The sequence below is a fragment of the Taurulus bubalis genome (assembly GCF_910589615.1).
Source record: "Taurulus bubalis genome assembly, chromosome: 6".
Lineage (NCBI taxonomy): Eukaryota > Metazoa > Chordata > Actinopteri > Perciformes > Cottidae > Taurulus > Taurulus bubalis.
This window is the reverse complement of record NC_136594.1, coordinates 953,613-976,028: the sequence shown is the minus strand read 5'-3', so window position 1 is coordinate 976,028 and position 22,416 is coordinate 953,613. Positions and strand designations below refer to the sequence as shown.

At 49.8% G+C, this 22,416-nt stretch overlaps 2 protein-coding genes across 2 annotated transcripts in view; both read left to right on the top strand.

The window, feature by feature from the left end:
• dnhd1 (dynein heavy chain domain 1) overlaps nt 1-13,085 on the top strand; it is a gene marked incomplete at both ends in the record, with an annotated part of 39,468 nt that extends 26,383 nt beyond the window's left edge. The window contains 21 exons of the mRNA XM_079219474.1: nt 65-347; nt 437-1,844; nt 2,516-2,609; nt 2,976-3,123; nt 3,193-3,358; nt 3,624-3,690; nt 3,819-3,959; nt 4,016-4,207; nt 4,416-4,832; nt 5,370-5,781; nt 6,383-6,505; nt 6,588-6,731; nt 6,853-7,031; nt 7,131-8,066; nt 8,180-8,333; nt 8,406-8,474; nt 8,554-8,764; nt 9,011-9,138; nt 9,180-9,320; nt 10,945-11,489; nt 12,639-13,085. Of these exons, the coding sequence (XP_079075600.1) occupies nt 65-347; nt 437-1,844; nt 2,516-2,609; nt 2,976-3,123; nt 3,193-3,358; nt 3,624-3,690; nt 3,819-3,959; nt 4,016-4,207; nt 4,416-4,832; nt 5,370-5,781; nt 6,383-6,505; nt 6,588-6,731; nt 6,853-7,031; nt 7,131-8,066; nt 8,180-8,333; nt 8,406-8,474; nt 8,554-8,764; nt 9,011-9,138; nt 9,180-9,320; nt 10,945-11,489; nt 12,639-13,085 (6,405 nt within the window). The remainder of the gene's footprint in view (nt 1-64; nt 348-436; nt 1,845-2,515; nt 2,610-2,975; nt 3,124-3,192; nt 3,359-3,623; nt 3,691-3,818; nt 3,960-4,015; nt 4,208-4,415; nt 4,833-5,369; nt 5,782-6,382; nt 6,506-6,587; nt 6,732-6,852; nt 7,032-7,130; nt 8,067-8,179; nt 8,334-8,405; nt 8,475-8,553; nt 8,765-9,010; nt 9,139-9,179; nt 9,321-10,944; nt 11,490-12,638) is intronic.
• LOC306738040 (extracellular serine/threonine protein kinase FAM20C-like) overlaps nt 1-16,532 on the top strand; it is a gene marked incomplete at both ends in the record, with an annotated part of 75,697 nt that extends 59,165 nt beyond the window's left edge. The window contains 3 exons of the mRNA XM_079219870.1: nt 15,763-15,844; nt 16,033-16,092; nt 16,223-16,532. Coding sequence (XP_079075996.1) covers nt 15,763-15,844; nt 16,033-16,092; nt 16,223-16,532 — 452 coding nt within the window. The remainder of the gene's footprint in view (nt 1-15,762; nt 15,845-16,032; nt 16,093-16,222) is intronic.
• Nucleotides 16,533-22,416: the final 5,884 nt, after the last annotated feature.

Below are 22,416 nucleotides of genomic sequence, written 5' to 3'. Positions count from 1 at the left end.
ACACAAGGTCCTCCCTGCATTTAAATGTTTTAACTCAACGAGTGTCTTCCATCTAATCACGTAGTATTGGAGGCATACCTATCTTCTGAAGCTCATGCTGGAGGCCAACCAGCCGGTGCTGCTTGTGGGAGAGCCCGCTTCTGGAAAAAGCACTCTGTGCAAAGCTTTGCTGAGTATTGACGAGCCCCACATTATCCTAGCAGCCAGTCCGCTGCTGAGCGCCAGAGACCTGCGCTCTGTTCTGAGTAACATCAGCTGCAGGACGAACCCCGAGGTCGCTCCGGGCTCCAGGACTAGACCGCCGGGACTGCTTCTCTGTGTGGATGACTTGCATGAAGCCCCCTGTGGTGAGTAGGAATATGTACCTTTCGGAGATTTATCATGATTTTGAACTATGTGAAGCTTTACGAGGTAAATGTTTCGTCCCCGTCGATAGATTTCTTTGGGAAGACGTCAACCGCTCTGGAGACGCTGCGGCAGAGTATTTCAACGGGACAAGTTCTAACATTTGACGCCTCCGCCTTCAAGCCGCTGAGTGCTGGAAGCGTCAGTTACATGGCGACCTGCTCCGTCTTCGGCTTTGGCAATCGGCACGGCGAGGCGGTGTCCTCCAGGCTCTCGCGCCTGTTCTCCATCTTCGTGCTGCCCAGCTTGTCCACGGACGTCATCCTGTCCATCCACTCTCCTCCGCTAAGACTCTGGCTCCAAGACACGGCGCTTAAGCAGAGCGGCGAGGAAACGGCGTTCTGCATCATCACCGCTACCGAACATCTCTATCGAGTGGTGCGTGACAAGTTCCAGCCGACCGAGCAGAGACCCCATTGCATCTTCTCCCACCACGACTTGCAGAAGGTGTTCAGGGGGATGTGCTTGTGGCGTCCGGACATCCCGGATGCAGGGATCCCGCAGGACGAGGACTGTCCACCCCTCCTTCAGGTAGCACATCTCTGGATGCACGAGTGCACACGTACGTTCAGTGACAGGTTTTGCTCGGAGGACGAAAGAAGAACTCTCCGGTCCCTCGTAGCCGAGACGGCAACGGCACACTTTGGACAAAATCCAAGGTGGCGTCTAGATCCACTAAATCTGCCTCGAGAGCCAAAAGCAGAAGTCCAGTCCGACCTGGAGGACGGCCTCGCATCCCCTGAATCGTCCCTTCTGTCTGCAAACACGAGCTCAGAGACAAGCCCTCAGACTTACCCTCTGCAACCCCAGATTCTCCAGCACATGTTGGACGTCATGGAGGAGCTGGTATACGGCCCCGAGCTCTCCAAGGCCCCGACGACTCGTCGGCACAGTTTTAGTCGTAGCGCTTCTTATCAGGCCAGAGACCTGGACGCTCTGCTGCAGGATCTGTGTGCACCGGTCGGCAGAAGAGAGGAAGACACGGGACAGGAAGTTGCTCCCGACTCCAACATTACAGACGGGTGCATCGTCCACAGACAGAGAGTCCGTCAGCTGTTGCGGATCCTCCGGGCGCTGCTCATACCCGGAGGTCACGGAGCGCTGATGGGCTCAGACAGAGGCACGGGCCGTAAAACCACGGTGCGGCTAGCTGCCCGTCTGGCGGGCTGCCGGGTAATGGAGGTGCATCCTGGGAACGAGGACCAGCTGCGCAACGTCCTAAAAGAAGCCGGGAATCAAACCAGAGAGGACGGAGGTCACGTCGTCCTGCTGGTCCACGAAGGCATCAGCCGGTCCGCCAGAGAAGAGCTGCTGGTGGCCATGGCTCACCCGACGTACCCGGGGCTCTACTCAGAGGAGGGGCTGGGGGAGCGGGTCTCCAGAGTGACCGCTGGGACCAGGACCAGGAGACGCCTGGTGGACCACTTCATGTCTGAGGAGTAAGAGGACAACCCCTAACCAATGTGCTGTCCTCAGTGGAGGGACACTTTATTCAGACCCAATACTCACACTCACATACACACAATCTCACACATATATACTCACACACACACAGATACACACACACATACACACACACACACACACACACACACACTCACACACACACACACAGAGACACACACACACACACACACACACAACCTTTTAGCATATTATCATACTGTCCCTATCCTCGGACAGCGGTCCATGAGAAGACCTTTTAGTCACGTAGTCCCATCAGGCTAAAACATGTTCAGAAACATATTCTAGTTTCAGTTTGAAATAAGGACTGCAGTAACTCATAATCATCATAATTGATCGGCTCCTCCAGCAGGGATCTGGCAGCGGATTCATTCACAGATGATCTGGATCATGAACTGCTCTCAGGATGTGGTGACAGTTTGAGCAAATATTATAAAAAGCAATCTTTATTTAAACTGCTTCAACCGCATCAGATTGTGTATTGAAAGATTCGGACATGTCGTGGTGTTCTTGTAAAGAAGCCCTGTAGTGCTGCTGCTGTTACACAAATGGGCTTATAAGAACATTGAACAGCAGAAATTTAAGAAACAAAAAAAGAAAATAATATTTCTGAATCACTCTCATTCTGTTCCTTTTCGTTTCAAAGTTACTTGAGCCAAATTCACAGAAATGTGCACGTGTTCCTGTTGCTTCCCTTCACCACAACACACAGCAGTGAGACGCCTGATGACCAACTTAACGTAAATATGTATTTTATTTTCACTGCTACACCTCTGTATCTGGGTTCAATTCATTTATATAGACTTCTATACAACCAGAGGAGTCGGCCCTGGTGGTCAGGAGAGAGAATGCAGCTTTAACACATGAAGCATGTACTTCTATACAACCAGAGGAGTCTCCCCCTGGTGGTCAGGAGAGAGAATGCAGCTTTAACACATGAAGCATGTACTTCTATACAACCAGAGGAGTCGCCCCCTGGTGGTCAGGAGAGAGAATGCAGCTTTAGCACCAGCGGTTGCCGTCTGGTTGTGTCATTATCTGTGTGATATTTCTCATATAATGTTCAATAGTAAACATAAATGGATGACTTTCTCCTCGTGGTGAAGGGTCAGCTGACCAAGGCCCTGAGCTGCAGCATCTGTGTGGAGGTTTACCAGCCTTGGTCCCACCAGTCTTTAGTGGAAGTTGCTGCTCGATGCCTCAAAACCAGTTCCCACAAAAGTGAGTCCCACCACCAACGGAAGTCTTTACCAGGTGGTTCATGTGGTGTTGCATCTCTGCTGCTCTAAGACACGCCCCTTTCTCTCTCTGCAGCGGAGGCAGCCGGCCTGTCTGCGGCCATGGCATCAATCCATCAATCTGCATGTCGGCACGCGTCTGTCCTCCTGGGAGCTCAGCCCTTCAGCCCTGAGACGTACATGGAGCTCATTGCCAACTTTGACTACCTCTGCAACCATATGCACAACCAGCAGCAGAGCAACGCCACCAGGTAGTGTTACCATGACGATCAGCTTCATGTGAAGAAGCGACCTGTAAGAAGTAAAGATAGACGAGGTACGCTGAAAACACAACAATTCATCTCCTGATCAAAAGTAAACTAAGGAGCTGTTTGACTGGATGGCATCAGATGCAACGTTTAAATACACACACACACACACACACACACACACACACACACACACACACACACACACACAATAATATATATTATATCTCAGGGTGAAGGCTGCTCTGGCCCGGTGGGCCGTCCTGAGTGCAGCAGCTGAGCAGCGCAGACGGGACGTCCTGCGCCTGCAGGAGTCGGCTGCAGAGACTCAGCAGGTCAGACACTTCAGTGGATCCACGCTCAGCTTCACTCAATGTGTTCATGCTGTCGCTCACTTATAAACCCTGCTCAAGCGGCCCACCTCCATTGTTATTGCCATTTGAACACGTTCCTCTCCCCGCAGCGCCGGAACGATCTCCTCAGAGCCGCAGACCGTGAGCGGCGGCGGCGCCGTGAGGCCCGCGAGGAGCGCCGCGTCCTGGAGGACCGGCTGCGTCAGCTGGAGCAGCAGATTAGCCACGCCCACAAACAGGTCAACACGAAGGTCCAACACGTCCCGAGGAGAAGGAACAGAAGTGGTTTCAACGTGTCCTCCCTCAGGTGCAGCCGGTGTTCCGCTCGGCCCTCGAGGTTCTGAGCTGCCTGAGGGTGTCGGACCTGGAGGAGCTGCGTCACTACAGAGACCCGCCCCGCGCCGTGGTGACGCTCATGGACGCCGTCTGTCTGCTGTTTGAGCGTCCACCGGGCTGGGACAGCGCCAAGAGGCTGCTGGGACGGCCCGACTTCTTCCAGGTGTGTGTGTGTGTGCTAGGAGTTGATGTGTGTGTCTCTTTTATGAGTTGAAGTGTGTGTCTGCAAGAGCTGATGTGTGTGTCTCTTTTATGAGTTGAAGTGTGTGTCTGCTAGGAGCTGATGTGTGTGTCTCTTTTATGAGTTGAAGTGTGTGTCTGCTAGGAGCTGATGTGTGTGTCTGCTAGGAGTTGAAGTGTGTCTCTTTTAGGAGCTGGAGTTCTTCGACCGCCTCAGCGTCTCAGACGAGCAGCTGCAGCGGCTCGGTCCGATAGTTCAGAGTCCTCTCTTCGCAGCAGAGCTGCTGGAGGCGAGCAGAGCCTGCGAGTCTCTGCGCCGGTGGGTGCAGGCCGTGTACGAGTGCTGCCTCCTGCAGCGCCCCCTGCTGCTGGAGCGGCAGCTGGCGGCGCTGGCCCGAGAGGCCAGAGGCCGACTGCAGCTGGCCGAGCGGCGCAGGCAGGACGCGCGGCGCCGTCGGCGGGACGCCGAGCTGCAGCTGCAGCTGGTGCGAAGAGAGCTGGAGGAGGACGAGCTGCAGCTGCTCACGGCCCAGAGGGAGGAGAGGGAAGCTGCTGCAGCCGCAGGGAAGCTGCAGACGCATGTCAGCGGCTGGAGGGCTGCTGCTGAGGTACACACACACACACACACACACATTCAGGTGATGCAGGTATCCGCCATTTTGTGTGAAACTACTCACCTATGCCATTTTATCTCAGTCCCGCTCTCATGTTGATGAAAGTAATGACAGACAACTCTTATACTCAAAAAATTATAATGCAAAATTTGGTATTAGACATTTCTTGACATGTATCTTCCATTGTATTCATATATTTCACTGCTTTTGTGAACATAAGACCTTTGGTAAACCAATTTCAAGCACCAAAACCTATATACCACCTGAGTAAAGTTATGTTTTCACGAGAGATTTGAAGAATCAAGTTTCAATTGTTCAGCTTTAGTGCCATATTATGTCTTTACACTTAGAACAATTGTGCCTCATTATATAGAGAGCTGAGATTGTTCTGCAATTTTTGATGTAACACATGCATATGTATCATATGCAAGTGCCTTTAAAAAGTGAATTTAAGAACTTATGTAAAATCGAGAAAATGACCCCAGTCCTCAGAGGGATAAAGGATTGTTAATTTCTCTGTTTTCCCCTCAGGAGGCGGAGCTAAATAACCGATCCTTACGAGGCGACGCCCTCACCCTGGCGGCCATCATCTCTTATCTGGGCCCCTTCGGCCCCGACACACGGACTCAGCTCCTGAGCAAGTGGAGGGAGCTATTTGAGACGGGAAGCATGGACGCCAACCCCGAGGACCCCAGAGCCTCCCTGTTCACTGCGTCTGAAGCCACGCCTCCTCCCCGGCCTCTGGGGTTTCCCATCCCCGTGTCCGAGAGGCTGCAGCGGCCCCTGGGTCGGGCTCTGGGGGTCCGCTGGGACGCCCCGCCTGCCAGACTGGTTGTGAAGCTGCTGCTGTGGAGCTGCAGCAGCGCCTGTGCTCAGCGTTGCCCCCTGCTGGCCGACACCCAGCAGCACCTCGTCATGAGCTCCCTGAGCCGCCTCGTCACAGGTACCGGAGGCCCTTCAGGGTCCATTTAGAGTCCCTTCAGAGACCATTTAGAGTCCCTTCAGGGTCCATTCAGAGGCCCTTCAGAGTCCATTTAGAGGGCCTTCAGGGTCCATTCAGGGTCCATTCAGGGTCCATTCAGGGTCCATTTAGAGGGCCTTCAGGGTCCATTCAGGGTCCATTCAGGGTCCATTTAGAGGGCCTTCAGGGTCCATTCAGGGTCCATTTAGAGGGCCTTCAGGGTCCTTCAGAGTCCATTTAGAGGCCTTTCAGGGTCCATTTAGAGTCCCTTCAGGGTCCATTCAAAGGCCGTTCAGAGTCCCTTCAGAGTCCATTTAGAGGCCCTTCAGGGTCCATTCAAAGGCCGTTCAGAGTCCCTTCAGAGTCCATTTAGAGGCCCTTTAGAGGCCATTTAGAGGCCCTTCAGAGTCCATTTAGAGGCCCTTCAGGGTCCATTGAGAGGCCCTTCAGAGTCCATTTAGAGGCCCTTCAGAGTCCATTTAGAGGCCCTTTAGAGGCCCTTCAGAAATGTAGACATTTATAAATAAACTGTAGCCAATGCTATAAAATATCAGAAAAGGTAACTAATGCATGTTGCCAGCAGGAGAGAAAGCGGAGCTTGAGCTGGAGACGGAGGCGGAGCTTGAGCTGGAGACGGTGTGCGAGCTGGTGCTTTGTGCTGATGACCCCGAGCTGCTGGACAAGCTGGACCGGGCTGCAGAGAGAGGTGCAGAGGGGACTATGCACCATGTTAGGAGGTGGGCTTTGGGCTTTGGTCCCGTCACTCACAACCCCTCTTGGTTCTGCAGGACTGAGAGTCCTGGTGACTCACCTGGAGCGCGTGAGTCCGAGTCCTCTCTTCGTGGCCCGACTGCAGCGCCGCGTTGGGCCGAGCCGCCCGAAGTTCTGCCTCTTCCTCAGCACCCGTCTGCCGGTCCAGCTGGTACACAGCGGTAAGAGGGGGGGGGGGAAGAGCAAGGATAATTGAAACGAGCCGACGAGCAGGTGCTGGTGTGTGTGAACCCTTCTGAAAGCAGGCGTCACATCGAAGTGTTTCCTGCTTTCGTTCTGCAGACATCCACCCGTCCATCTTGGCTCAGGTGCGCGTGGTCGACCTCTCTCTGGGCTCAGAGGACGTCCAGGAGCTGCTGCTGACTCAGCTGCTGCAGACCGAGTGTAGAACGCTGCTGATGCAGCGCCTGCAGCTCCAGAACGACCAGCAGCTGCTGCAGGAGAGGCTGGCCTCAGAGGAGGTGATGACATCACCAAGTACAACCAGGAAACGCAACGAAACTGAAGCAGACTTCTGTCCCTTAGTTTGTGTGATGTGTGATGTGTGTGTCTCGCCTCAGGACGCTCTGATGGACGCCGTCCTGCAGGCCGACGCCTCTCTGCTGCAGGACGCCGCTCTTCAGCGGGATGAGGCGCAGCAGCTGAGTGCGGCGCTGCAGCGCTACGAGTCCCTGCTGGCGGCGCCGCGGCAGGCGGCGAGGCTTGCCGCGTCTTTCTACCGGGCCCTGCAGGACGTGTCCCGCCTCTCTCCCGCCTACTACTTCTCCCTCCGCGGCTTCATCGCAGCGGTGCGAGGGGCCCTCGTCGGGGAGGCTGGGGCGCCGGTGTCTGCCGCCGCCGGACCGGAGGTCGCGAACCGGCTGGCGGGCCGGCTGCTGGCCCGGTACGGGCCGTGCCTCTCCAGGAGCCATGTCACCGTTCTGGAGCTGCTGCTGTCGGCGGCTCTGCTGCAGCACCGTGGGCTCTGCTCCGAGGCCGAGAGGGCGGCGTTCCTCAGGGGCCTCCGAGACCTGGAGCCGCTCGTCGGTGCCGAGGGGGAACCGGCCCGCCCCGCCGGCGCCGCCCTGCCCGGCTGGATCCCCGCCCGGCTCCACCCGGATCTCCTGCGCCTGGAGCAGATCCCTGACTTCAGCGGGCTGACGGCCTCTCTCTGCCGCCGCCCCGCCCAGTGGCGCCGGTACCTGCAACTCCCGTCAGCCGGCGTCGCCGGGCCCGTCCCCTGCCGCTCGCACGCCCACCTGAGCCTGCTGCAGCGGGCACTGCTCTGGAGGGCCCTGCGGCCCGGCTGCCTGGGGGCGCTGGCCGAGGCCATGGCCGCCTACCACCCGGGTCCGCCCGAGGGCCCGCACGCCGGGAACCCGAAGACCCTCTGGCGCTACGTTGTCCAACACGAGGGGCCCGTCATCCTCACGGTTCCCCGTCACAGAGGAGGCGGGACGGGCGCTCAGCCGCTTCACCTCGTCACCACGCTGGCCCGCTGCGCCGAAACAACCACGGTACCGCTCAGGAGGAGGGGTTCTGCTCTGGTTCCAGGTGGAGCTTCTGATGAAGGGGTTCTGCTCTGGTTCCAGATGGAGCTTCTGATGAAGGGGTTCTGCTCTGGTTCCAGGTGGAGGTGGTTTCTTCTCCGTGTGACCCGGAGCTCCTCCTCTCTAAGCTGAAGGCGGCCGCTCACGACGGACGATGGCTGGTTCTGCAGCTGTGGGAGCGACTGGACCGGGCCGGAGCGGCTCACCTGGGCCGGCTGGTCTCCTCCCTCAGAGGTCAGCGGCCGTCACGCATCACGTGATCACTGTGAGGCCGAGAGCTGAACGGTTCTGCTTTTCTGCCCACAGACGGGCCGGTCCACCCGGGCTTCAGGTTCTGGATCATCGCTGGAGAAGACGCTTCTTGCTCCATTCCAGGTAGATGTTCTCATATTTACATAAATGTACGTATACATTAGGGGTGGGAATCATGATGATTGTTTTCATGATCAAACAGCGGCCGTGCGAGTGCGTGCCCTGCTTCTGGTCTGCGAGGCTCCCCGGGGCCTGAAGGAGGAGCTGGTCCGGTCTCTGGTGCAGCTGCAGTCCGTCCTCCAGCATCGGCGTCCGTCGGCTCTGGAGCCGCTCGTCCACTGCGCCGTGTTCCACTCCGTGTTGCTGCAGAGACAGAGCTACGAGCGCCCGGCTCGGGGGAGGAGCTACCGCTGGTGAGGAGGCGGGGCCTCTGAACCCCGAAAACCACGCTTTATCTTGTTGACGACTGATGTTAACTGTTATTATAAATGAAGACGGGTTCTTGTTCTCTATACTCTGAAAAGGAGCAGGACTTTTATTTTGAAAATCAAGACCACAGCGAGAAACAGAGGACAAAAAGAAGCCTCTTCAGGATTCAGGCGTGGTTTCGTCTCTGTGTTTAACATGATTCATTCGTAGTATTTGTTTCTATGTTGAAGGACTCAGGAAGACCTCCTGGCTCTGGCGGACGCACACGTTTACATCTCCAGCGTCTGCCACGACGGCGCCGAGGCTCTGCGGCGCATCGCAGGTGAGGCCGACGGGCACGACCGCCCCTCTGCTTCGGGTACCGTGGACTTCAACCTGCTTCTGCTTCTTCATTCACAGTCACTCTGGTGCACGGCGGCCATGTTGTCCACCCTGCAGACCTGGAGCTGCTGCACAGCGTGGCCCAGACTTTCCTCAGCAGGGAGTCGCCTCTATGGGGCGCCGGACCTCACGCCTCCTCCGACAGCGCCCGCCGCCACGGTAACAGCTCGCCGTATTGTTTTTATCACAACCAGTGAGCAGGAAGTGACCATATTTGGACTAGCCCCGCCCTAAAGCGTCCCCTGTATTATGGTCTGTTTGACTCTAAATGACCATAATTTACTAAATGAACATCATGCTGTATTGAAGAAGACTTGAAACTAGAGATTGAGACATAAACTCATGTTTACAATGTTTACTGAGGGAATACATCAAGAGAAGTAGAGTCATTTATATAGACTTCTATACAACCAGAGGAGTCTCCCCCTGGTGGTCAGGAGAGAGAATGCAGCTTTAACACATGAAGCATAGACTTCTATACAACCAGAGGAGTCACCCCCTGGTGGTCAGGAGAGAGAATGCAGCTTTAACACATTAAGCATAGACTTCTATACAACCAGAGGAGTCTCCCCCTGGTGGTCAGGAGAGAGAATGCAGCTTTAACACATGAAGCATAGACTTCTATACAACCAGAGGAGTCTCCCCCTGGTGGCCAGGAGAGAGAATGCAGCTTTAACACATGAAGCATAGACTTCTATACAACCAGTGGAGTCGCCCCCTGGTGGTCAGGAGAGAGAATGCAGCTTTAACACATGAAGCATAGACTTCTATACAACCAGAGGAGTCTCCCACTGGTGGCCAGGAGAGAGAATGCAGCTTTAACACATGAAGCATAGACTTCTATACAACCAGAGGAGTCACCCCCTGGTGGTCAGGAGAGAGAATGCAGCTTTAACACATTAAGCATAGACTTCTATACAACCAGAGGAGTCTCCCCCTGGTGGTCAGGAGAGAGAATGCAGCTTTAACACATGAAGCATAGACTTCTATACAACCAGAGGAGTCTCCCCCTGGTGGCCAGGAGAGAGAATGCAGCTTTAACATATGAAGCATAGACTTCTATACAACCAGAGGAGTCGCCCCCTGGTGGTCAGGAGAGAGAATGCAGCTTTAACACATGAAGCATAGACTTCTATACAACCAGAGGAGTCTCCCACTGGTGGCCAGGAGAGAGAATGCAGCTTTAACACATGAAGCATAGACTTCTATACAACCAGAGGAGTCACCCCCTGGTGGTCAGGAGAGAGAATGCAGCTTTAACACATGAAGCATATACTTCTATACAACCAGAGGAGTCACCCTCTAGTCTAGTGGTCACGAGAGAGAATGCAGCTTTAACACATGAAGCATAGACTTCTATACAACCAGAGGAGTCGCCCCCTGGTGGTCAGGAGAGAGAATGCAGCTTTAACACATGAAGCATAGACTTCTATACAACCAGAGGAGTCTCCCACTGGTGGCCAGGAGAGAGAATGCAGCTTTAACACATGAAGCATAGACTTCTATACAACCAGAGGAGTCACCACCTGGTGGTCAGGAGAGAGAATGCAGCTTTAACACATGAAGCATATACTTCTATACAACCAGAGGAGTCACCCTCTAGTCTAGTGGTCACGAGAGAGAATGCAGCTTTAACACATGAAGCATAGACTTCTATACAACCAGAGGAGTCGCCCCCTGGTGGTCAGGAGAGAGAATGCAGCTTTAACACATGAAGCATACTATTCTATGAGCATCAGTGTTTCTGCGTCAGTAAGATGTTGTGATTGTGTCGTTTCCTCAGATCCGTCAGAACTGCTGCAGATGTTGGAGCAGAGTCTTCAGGACCCGGCGGGCCTCAACGACCCCCGTGCGCTGGGCTTCGGAGCGGACGCGGCCGCCGAGAGAATGGAGATCCAAAGCCGCGATCTGGACGCCCTCCTCCGGGCCTCCCAGACCCCCCAGGGAGCGAGGAGGAGGAGTCTCACCACGCGGCTCAGTCGGTCCGCGGCCGCGGACCGACTGAGCCGCGTGGTGAGACTCCTCACAAACGCCGCAGCAGGCCCGGCGGCCGTTTCTCACCTCCAGAACTTCCTCCGGGCCGAGCGGGACCACCTGGTCCGGTCGGCGGTGGCGCTGCTCTCGCGGGCCCTTCCCCTCCTCCGGCCCGCCGACATGTCTCGGCTGGAGAGGAGGGCGGAGCTGATCGCCGCTCATCTCGGGTCGGACCCCCCCGCCTCGTACCGGCTGTCTGCGTTCAGGAACGCCAGAGGCCTCCTGGTGGCGCTGAGGAGAGACGGCGCTCGAGCGCAGCGCCGACGCGTCAGCGACGTCACTTTGCATTTTCAGGTGAAGCGAACAGAACGATCTCACGAGGGAGGAGAGGAGTTCACTTCCAGCTTGTTCCCTCATATCACTGCTCTGGTTCCCTCATATCACTGCTCTGGTTCCCTCATATCACTGCTCTGGTTCCCTCATATCAATGCTCTGCTTCCCTCATCACTGCTCTGGTTCCCTCATATCACTGCTCTGGTTCCCTCATATCAATGCTCTGGTTCCCTCATATCACTGCTCTGGTTCCCTCATATCACTTCCTCTTGCTCCCTCATATCACTGCTCTGGTTCCCTCATATCACTTCCTCTTGCTCCCTCATATCACTGCTCTGGTTCCCTCATATCACTGCTCTGGTTCCCTCATATCACTGCTCTGGTTCCCTCATATCACTGCTCTGGTTCCCTGATATCACTGCTCTGGTTCCCTCATATCACTTCCTCTTGCTCCCTCATATCACTGCTCTGGTTCCCTCATATCACTGCTCTGGTTCCCTCATATCACTGCTCTTGCTCCCTCATATCACTGCTCTGGTTCCCTCATATCACTTCCTCTTGTTCCCTCATATCACTGATCTTGCTCCCTCATATCACTGCTCTGGTTTCCTCATATCACTACTTTGGTTCCCTCATATCACTGATCTTGCTCCCTCATATCACTGATCTTGCTCCCTCATATCACTGCTCTGGTTCCCTCATATCACTTCCTCTTGCTCCCTCATATCACTGCTCTGGTTCCCTCATATCACTGCTCTGGTTCCCTCATATCACTGCTCTGGTTCCCTCATATCACTGATCTTGCTCCCTCATATCACTGCTCTGGTTTCCTCATATCACTACTTTGGTTCCCTCATATCACTGATCTGGTTCCCTCATATCACTGCTCTGGTTCCCTCATATCACTGCTCTGGTTCCCTCATATCACTGCTCTGGTTCCCTCATATCACTACTCTGGTTCTCTCATATCACTGATCTTGTTCTCTCATATCACTGATCTTGTTCCCTCATATCACTGCTTTTGTTCCCTCTTATCACTGCTCTGGTTCCCTCATATCACTGCTCTGGTTCCCTCATATCACTGCTCTGGTTCCCTCATATCACTGCTCTGGTTCCCTCATATCACTGCTTTTGTTCCCTCATATCACTGCTCTTGCTCCCTCTCTCCAGTTGATGAGCGACGGTGCTTCCCTGGCCTCCCTCCCCCTGGACGCTGTGTATCTGGGTGGCCTCCAGCTGAGAGGTGCATCATGGGATACCCGGCTGGGAGCCCTGACGGACCCGGCGCCACTGCAGCCGTGCTCACTGCCCCTCATCTGCGTCTCCGCTCGAGTCGGCAGCGCAAGCGCCGACCCGGACGCGTCCTCGGCCTCGCCGTCTCCGCTCTACCGCTGCCCGCTCTATCTGCAGGGGGGGCGGGGCTCAGCGGACGATGACATCATCGCCTCAGTGAACGATGACTTCATCGCCTCAGTGGACGATGACATCATCACCTCACTGGACGATGACATCATCGCCTCAGTGGATGATGACATCATCGCCTCGCTTCCCCTCCGCACCGAGATAAACCCGGTGGTGTGTAGTCTGAGGAGGGTGAGGCTGGAGAGCTCGCTCTGAGGGAGGAGCCAATAAATATGAGAGAAACGCTCTGCGTGTGCGTTTCACTGGCAGCTGATGACACACACACACACACGCACACGCACACACACAGACATACATACTCACACACACACTAGGGCTGGGCGGTATGACCAAAAATTCATATCACGGTATTTTGTAAGATTCTGGTGGTTTCACGGGATATCACGGTATTTCTTTCTTAGTAAACACATTCATTCATTGACGCCGAAAAGGACCGCTGGTACATAGAGGGTGTTAGGAAGCTAAACAAGGAGGGACTTAGGACCCAGGGGAATGTAGGTGAAAAAACAGGAAAAGACAAACAGGAAGAGTCTGTCTCTTCCTGCGACGGAGTTTCTTCTTGTTGTGATAGTGGGCGAGCTTTACCCAGCATGCAGTTTGGCGGTGTAATTTTATAAATGTACAATTATTAGTGTTACAAATTGTTTATGTGTCACAAACTATTGTGTCGTGATGTTTTACCTGTTAAAGAGAGTTAGTTGTGGGTTATTAATTGTTGTTATAAAGTTAGAACCATGACTAAAGTTAGAACCATGACTAAAGTTAGAACATGACTAAAGTTATAACATGACTAAAGTTATAACATGACTAAAGTTAGAACATGACTAAAGTTAGAACCATGACTAAAGTTAGAACCATGACTAAAGTTAGAACATGACTAAAGTTAGAACCATGACTAAAGTTAGAACATGACTAAAGTTAGAACCATGACTAAAGTTATAACATGACTAAAGTTAGAACCATGACTAAAGTTAGAACCATGACTAAAGTTATAACATGACTAAAGTTATAACATGACTAAAGTTAGAACCATGACTAAAGTTATAACCATGACTAAAGTTATAACATGACTAAAGTTATAACATGACTAAAGTTACAACATGACTAAAGTTAGAACATGACTAAAGTTACAACATGACTAAAGTTAGAACCATGACTAAAGTTATAACATGACTAAAGTTAGAACCATGACTAAAGTTATAACATGACTAAAGTTATAACATGACTAAAGTTATAACATGACTAAAGTTATAACATGACTAAAGTTATAACCATGACTAAAGTTATAACATGACTAAAGTTATAACATGACTAAAGTTATAACATGACTAAAGTTACAACATGACTAAAGTTAGAACCATGACTAAAGTTATAACATGACTAAAGTTATAACATGACTAAAGTTATAACATGACTAAAGTTATAACCATGACTAAAGTTATAACATGACTAAAGTTATAACATGACTAAAGTTATAACATGACTAAAGTTATAACATGACTAAAGTTATAACATGACTAAAGTTACAACATGACTAAAGTTAGAACCATGACTAAAGTTAGAACATGACTAAAGTTAGAACCATGACTAAAGTTATAACATGACTAAAGTTATAACATGACTAAAGTTAGAACCATGACTAAAGTTAGAACCATGACAGTAAGTAGCTCAGAAAAATAAATGTTGCTGTCTGCTGAAGAGCAACAACATGAAAAATTCATACTGTATGGAAATTTGAAACCGGTATACCGGTTGAACCGGTGTATCGCCCAGCCACACAGACACATACACACACACACACACACACACACACACAGACACACACACACATACATACACACACAGACACACACACGTCTGGCGGAGGATCCTGTCCTGGAGGTCTATTAAGGACGCGGCCGCTAGGAGCCGTGGTCAGAAGGTCATCGGTGTTGTGGCGGCAACCCGAGAACCCGGTGGTGAACACCGGGGGTGAGGGAAGCCGTCAAGCTGAAGAGGGCCTTTCGGGCCTGGCTGGCCCAGGGGTCTCCTGAAGCAGCTGACTGGTAGGTGGACGGTTCGGGGTCTCAAGATCGCCTCTCTGCTGTTCGCAGATGTTGTCCTGCTGGCCTCCTCGGACCGTGACCTCCAGCATTCACTTGGCCGTTTTGTGGCTTAGCTCTCAATTTACTGGTCGGTCTACGTTCCAACCCTCACCTATGGTCACGAACTCTGGGTCGGGACCCAAAGAACGAGATCTCGGATACAAGCGGCCGAAATGAGCTTCCTCCGTAGGGTGGCCGGGCTCAGCCTTAGAGATAGGGCAAGGAGATGAGTTTCCTCTGTAGGGCTCAGCCTTAGAGATAGGGTAAGGAGATGTTATTATGGTGATGATTATGACCATGTTATTATGTTGATTATGAACATGTTATTATGTTGATTATGAACATGTTGTGTGTTTACTTTGAACGCAACAAATTACTTCATGTTTGTTCTGTCATTTCCTAACTCCTCATGAACTCTCCTTCACACCTTTCCTTGACCTTGTGTCCCCTGGAGGTCAAGGACAAGTGGTGAGGAAAGGAAGTTAGGAGGTAACGTTGTGCCTTTCGAATGATTTGAGATCCTGTTTGAGTGAAATTAAAGTTATTCTGTCTTTCTGTTGATGCTTCAACCTTTAAGAAACGTGCTCAATGTGTTGTGAGAAAAACTGAAATACAACTTTTTTGTTTTTTTCCCTGGGAACGTCCCCAACAACCAAAACAAGTTCATAGCACTGTAAATACACAAACAAGTTCTGTCTGACATGATGCAGTAAAGATGTTTACATAGAAACATGCTGACATGATGGATGTTTACACACAAACATGCTGACAGGCTCCTCCCCCTCCAGGAAACATGGACCGGCATCACTTTGAGACCTTCGAGAAGTTTGGAAACAACACGTTCCTCCTGCACCTCGACAACGGCAGGGGGTGAGTGTGTGTGTGTGTGTGTGTGTCTGTGTGTCTGTGTGTCTGTGTGTCTGTGTGTGAGAGTGTGTGTGTTCGTGTATCTGTGTGTGTGAGTGTTAAGTGAGTGTGTGTGTGTGTGAGTGTGCGTGCGTGAGTGTGTGTGTACATGTGTGTTAGTGAGTGTGTGTAACTCTTTCTCCTCGTTGCAGATTCGGCCGTCACTCCAAAGATGAACCCTCCATCCTGACTCCTCTGACTCAATGCTGCAGGTGAACCAGGAAATAATATATATGTATATATATATATATATATATATATATAAAACATAAGCTTTAATAATACAAAATACAAGCTTTAATAATATAAAATATAAGCTTCAATAACTCTCCCCCCCTCTAGGATCCGGCGCTCCACGTGGCTCCGCCTCCAGCTGCTGACTCTCCCTGGGTTCCGGCTCAGTGAGGTCATGCGGGCGTCTCTGTCTCTGGACCCGCTGCACCATGCGGCGCCGCTGCTGACGGAGCAGCACCTCGCGGCCCTGGACCGCCGCCTGGGGGCCGTGCTGCAGGCCGTGAGCCGCTGCCGCGCTGATGAGGTCATCAGGGACGAGGTCACCAGGGACGAGGTCAGCAGGGACGAGGTCACCAGGGACAAGGTCATTTATGATGACATCCCCCACTGGAAGGACACAGGGACTCCTGCTGGCTAGAGCGGTACTTCCTGGTACTTCCTGTGGTCGTGAGGAACGATCAGCACAAAATGTTCCTTTTTACCGCTTAAGATGAATTATTAGTTCTTCCGTTGTCCTCAGGGTCAAAATGACCCACGTATGAGTGTATATGTGTGTGTGTATATCCCTCCCGTTGTCCTGGGGTCAAAATGACCCGCGTACGAGTCAACGTCTCCCCAAACCTAACTCTTGTCCCCAGGGTAAAAGTGACCAAGACTTTATGTCCACATCCTCCGCGGTCCTCTGGGTCAAAATGACCCGTGTAAGAGTGTATATGTATGTGTGTGTATGTATGTATTTGTATATATGCAGCCTGTTTTCCTGCGGTCAAAATGACCCCCGTAAGGCTGTACGTCTCCCCAACCCCAACTCTCGTCCGGTGCTTTCGAGAGTCCGATCGGCTACAGAGGACGTCGACAAGCCAAAGATTGTTGTACTGCTCTCTGAAATAAAACATTTCCTTTTCCAAAACGTACGTCTCAGCAGCCCGTTTGTTTCAATGATTTTATTCATTCTTTATTTTCTCGACCACGAAAAGCTGAGTTTCACAACACACCTAGTCACAGGAAGCCTCGGGCGCCTTTCCGCAAACACTCTCGCTGACTGGGCTGTCACGGAAAGACGCGAGAGGCTCCCCGCCGACCGAAAAAACCTAAAACGCCTACGAGTCGCACAAAGCCTCGCAGGCCTCCCAATGATCACAGGACAGAGACAGTTGTATTATTTAAAACGTTATTTTATTTTATTTAGTCATCACCTCCAGTGTTACAAGCAACGACACACACCTCCGACACAGGGTCAGGGATTAAATGCAGGCGGCCAAGAGTATGCCACATTTCTGTTCAATACACAAATAAATAAACTCTGGTCACACGGTAGAAAAACTACATGCTCCCATGACTAATGCAGCTCTTAGTTCTGCACCTGCTGCCATCATTAAATCACCGTAGAGGGAGCGTCAATCATTAACATAAATATCTTTCAATATATTTTACTTATCTTCGTTTCCACACAATGAGCATAATTCAGAAAGTAAATTATTAATATTCCTGAAATTCTAATTGACCAATAATGCACTTGTGGCTATATATATATATATATGTTTTGAGACTCCTGAACGCACCATCGACGGTAAGCATAGTGCCTCACTTCCAGTTCCCACCGTGTGTGTGTGTGTGTGTGTGTGTGTGTGTGTGTGTGTGTGTTAGCCGATAACGTACTTCCCTCAGCTCCAGCTAAACCAAGCTAATTGAATTGTGTGATATTCTTCAGTACAAGTGTAACGGAGTTAGAAATACACTGTCATTTCTTATTTTCAATGTATTATATTGTAATTTTTATTATTCAACGATCCTGTTGAAGTGTGTGTGTGATTTTTTTTTGAAGAGTTAAATCTGTTTCCTGTGGAAATTGCGTTTCACCTCTTCGGTGCCTCCTAGGCTCCTGTAGTCCCGTCTCTCCCTCACTTAAGTTTCATACTTTTTGGAGGTGAGTTGTGGGGAAAACGATGTAGCACTATTTTGTTATATTCTTTAAAAAAAAAAGTAACCGTTTGTCACACAAGGTAATGGTCGCTAATATGATCACGTTGTCCATCTGTTGTGTCATTATTTTAGACGGTAAAAGTATAGGTTTTGTGGCTGTTTCGTTTGGTCTATTTGGCGCCGTTTGTAGGAGCTACATCCGGTCGCCCTGAAGTACTTTCCCTTTATGCATTTTGTTGTTTTGCGTGTCTAGGAAGCTGATGTGCAGCGAGGAAGACCAGAAGGCAATGTCTGTGTTCTATTGTCTTCTGCAGGTATGTGTTTTCTTTTGTTTGATGTTGGAATTTTCTCTGTTTCTGCTCAGTCACTCTAGCTCACGCAGTTATTTATTTTGTCCACTTGGGGTGGTTGTTCTCCCTTTTTGTCATGATTCATGTTTTAGCACTTAAGTTTCATACTTTTGGAGGAAGCTGATGTGCAGCGAAGGAAGACCAGAAGGCAATGTCTGTGTTTTATTGTCTTCTGCAGAATAAATGAATGCTGGAAAATTCATCTGAGTCGACCTCTTCCATGCCCTGAACACATCCGTTACACAAGCGGCTGATTACCTGCTGTACATCTTTAACATTTAATCAACTCTCTTCATCTTTTAGTGTCTCATCGCTTAAATCCAATATTCACATTGTTAGTTCTGTTCACGTTAGCTACCTTACTTTAGCATAGCTGCTAGCGATGTCTTCCTTCTCTCCCTCTCCTGCTCTCTCTTGCTCAGCGTGTCACATGTATAGCTATTCCCCTCCCTCCTTTAAAGATAACGGTACATGTAATAAGTCATTTGCTAGGTTGGAGGCAGGTCTCAGTGGGTTAGATGCACGGCGCCGCACCATCGAAGCTCAGACTTTAGTTACATTAACCAGCTCAATCCCCATAGTCGGTGTGGACCAGTTAGCTTTAGCTTCTGATAGCGTTATATGTTCCCCAGCAGCCCCCAAGCAGCTGGGACGCTGGGTGACTGAATGAAGGAAGCAGAAGTCTGACCACTGGTCACCGCCAGCCTCTTCATGTGTCTAACTGGTTCTCCCCACTCAGCGACACACGCGCTGAGAAACCAACTCTGGTTATCGGCAGCGCCATAGTCAGAAACGTGAAGATAAGGAAGCCAGGGACCACAGTCAGGTGTATTTCTGGGGCCAGAGGGGCGACGTTGAGTCTTATTTAAAACTGTTGGCTACGGATGAATGTGAATACAGCAAGATTGTAGAATACTTCGGTGTTAATGACTCCCGACTTCGCCACTCGGAGGTCACTAAGATCAATGTGGAATCGGTGTGTGCTTACGCCAAAACAATCTCGGTGATTTCCGATGATTTTAATATTGACGTGGATGTCGGCAATGATAGCCTTAGTGCTGCATTTATCTCATTGTTGGATTGGATTGGCTTCTGTCAGAGAGTACAGGAACCGACTCACTGTTTTTACCCTCAGGAATCTGTGATTGTCTTCTACCGCGCTGCATTAATACGCTGTCGTACATTCCTGTTTTTATGACATTTTTATATCACAAGACACAAGTCTAAATACGGTCATAGCAGATGGTGTCCTGTTATATACGGAAGACACAAGTCTAAATATGGTCATAGCAGATGGTATCCTGTGCTTATCTGCTGCCCTTTTTGAAGCCTTTGAAGCTGTAACTACAAACACGGTATTGAGCGTGTGACTAAGGTCAGATCATATTGTAACCACATGCACCTGTTACTCAAGGACACGTAATCTGTCTGGCACTTGCCTACTGTTACACCCACTATGTCTCGATAGAGATCTTCCCACGCACTTGCCTATGAATACAATGATAACTGCGCACTTCGGGAGTTCTTCTCGGACCCTGTCCCTGAGACTTAACCACTCTGTTTGAGAAATCAAACAAAGACTTTCTTACACTGTGATACTTTTAAATGTCTCTTAGTACTGCGGGGAGAACCTCCAAGTAAGGAAAGACTCGGTTATAGTACTGTGTGTATAATAACTCTTGTTGAAATAAATCCAATATACTCTGAACTGAAGAGTTTTTAAACTTAGTTGGTCAAATTTAGACAAAAAAAAATTGTTTAAGTGTACATTACAAATGCACAAGAAATGTGGTAATTAATAAGGGATATTATTATGAAGGATTTGTAATTATTTGCATATTAAGGTCACTGTTTTTATCACTGTACAATGATTAATGTGACAATGGAAGTTAGAAATGTTGCATGAACTGTCACTTTAAGGAATTGTAGTTCTCTTGTTCGCCTGAGGTGGCGGAACTGAACATTGACTTTATGAAGTAGCAGACCAACCCTGTCTGTAGAAGAGGAAGTAGAAGAAGAAGAATAGCTCCGCCCCTGAAGCTGCAGGCCCAATGAACATGGTTATACTATAAACATGTTATAATAGGAGATATTAACCAATGGAAGGGCTTTAAGCTCCATAAGAGGATATAGCTAACACGCGCGGTAGCAGGGTCTCTCTCTCTCCGGTGACGCGAGCGAAACGGACGTGGTCGGTAGAGTTCGCTGAGGAAGGAGGGACCCCGATCGGGATTGCATAAGCTGTTTTTGTCATCATTCTTTTATTAAATAATTATTAGTATAACTCTTTTTGGACATTATTCCCCACATCACCTCCCAGGATTTTTGAGACGTTTCTTCAGAACTAAGAGTGTAGAAATGTACTCAATGGGGACTCCCGTTTAATGGACCAGCATGTTCCTGCCTCGTTTCCAGATCCAGACAAATGTAAGTAATCGTTTGGGTTGCACTGTGTGTAAAACGGTTCATCTTCCTTTCCTATTAGAGGAAACAGTTCGGTGGATCACGTGGCTCAATAGTACAGGTAGGCCACGGGGAAAAAAGAACGAATGGGGTTTTTAACATCCGTCATTGTCTCTATAAACTGTAATCGAAAGCCTCCAAGATTCAGTAGAACTTCCTGCCTTCTGCCCGCAAGATCGTACGAAATTCACAGCGAGATCAAAGCATCTAAACATGCAAAAAGCTTCACTGCGTCAGAGGGAAGAGAGAGCACCTGGGAGTTTAGCCTGAGCGAAGGTATTTTTTGAGAGGAGGCGCCCTCTATAGAAGGATTCTATTCCGGAGATGAAGAGGACAACGCCAATTAAAGGGATCCATTTGAAGATGGGTAAATGTATTTACTGAACTTTGCAACAGCATATTTATGTTAGTAACGTGACTTGTAGCCAGCTAGCGCTGCTGCTAGCAAGAAGCCAGCGAGAGGTAGCTAACGGTAGCTAGTGAGGAGATATTTTATTCATATATTTCACTGCTTTTGTGAACCTAAGACCTTTGGTAAAACAATTTTTAGCACCAAAAACGTTTAACGGCAAACGTGTAAAATGATAATATGGCCCTCAAGCTGGAAAATTGAAGCTTGACTTTTGACATTTTTCATATCTCTTGTGAAAACATAACTTTACTCATGTGCAGTGTTCCCTCTAAGCTGTGCGTGTGCGCGGCCGCGCAGGCCAGTCGAAGTGGCCGCGCAATAGATTTTTCTAAAAAAATTAGAGGGAACATTGATCATGTGGAACTGTTTTGGTGATGGAAATTGGTTTACCAAAGGTCTTAGGTTCACAAAAGCAGTGGAATATATGAATAAAATGGTAGATACACCTCTACTTTGAGTAGAAATGGGACTGAGAAATGACTTCATACTGCAGATCAAGCTTCATGGGGTGTGTGCAGATGAAAAAAGAACATTACAACAGTTTTTGTTTTCAAATTTGTATTATATATACAGTACATATATATTTATATATAAACCAACATACTGTCCAGCTTTACCATGGCGATGTACAGAAGCAACTCAATGTACTTGTAAAAAAAAAAAGTCCAAGTCTGTCCTTTTGTATTTTCTTTGAACAGTTCAACGGGTGTACATGTGGAGTACGTTAAACAGACGAGAAACCATTAAACCTGGAGCATGTTACAAACAGACACATCATAGAAAATCCAGGTCAGGAATGTACTTTGTTGTGTTGGTGCGTAATGTGAACATAAGAGAACATCTTATGTATATAAAAGTTTAAAAAATCAAGAAACACAAATACAGAATAGAAGAAAGGTACTTTAAAATATGCACAATATCTCTGAATTAAAATGAAAGAGTGGTGCAGTTCTTTGGTTTTTCCTCTCTGAGCTCCTGTAGAAACATGCCGACTACTGTATGTAGATTTATAGAGCTCATTCTAGAGGAACGAAGCACAACGATTCTTATCTTCAAGCGATGATGAAAACATACTTGTTAATATTATATTCATTCATCTGTAACGGGCTCGGCTGACCCTGTCAGAACTTAAGGGGAGCGCCTACTCCATACGC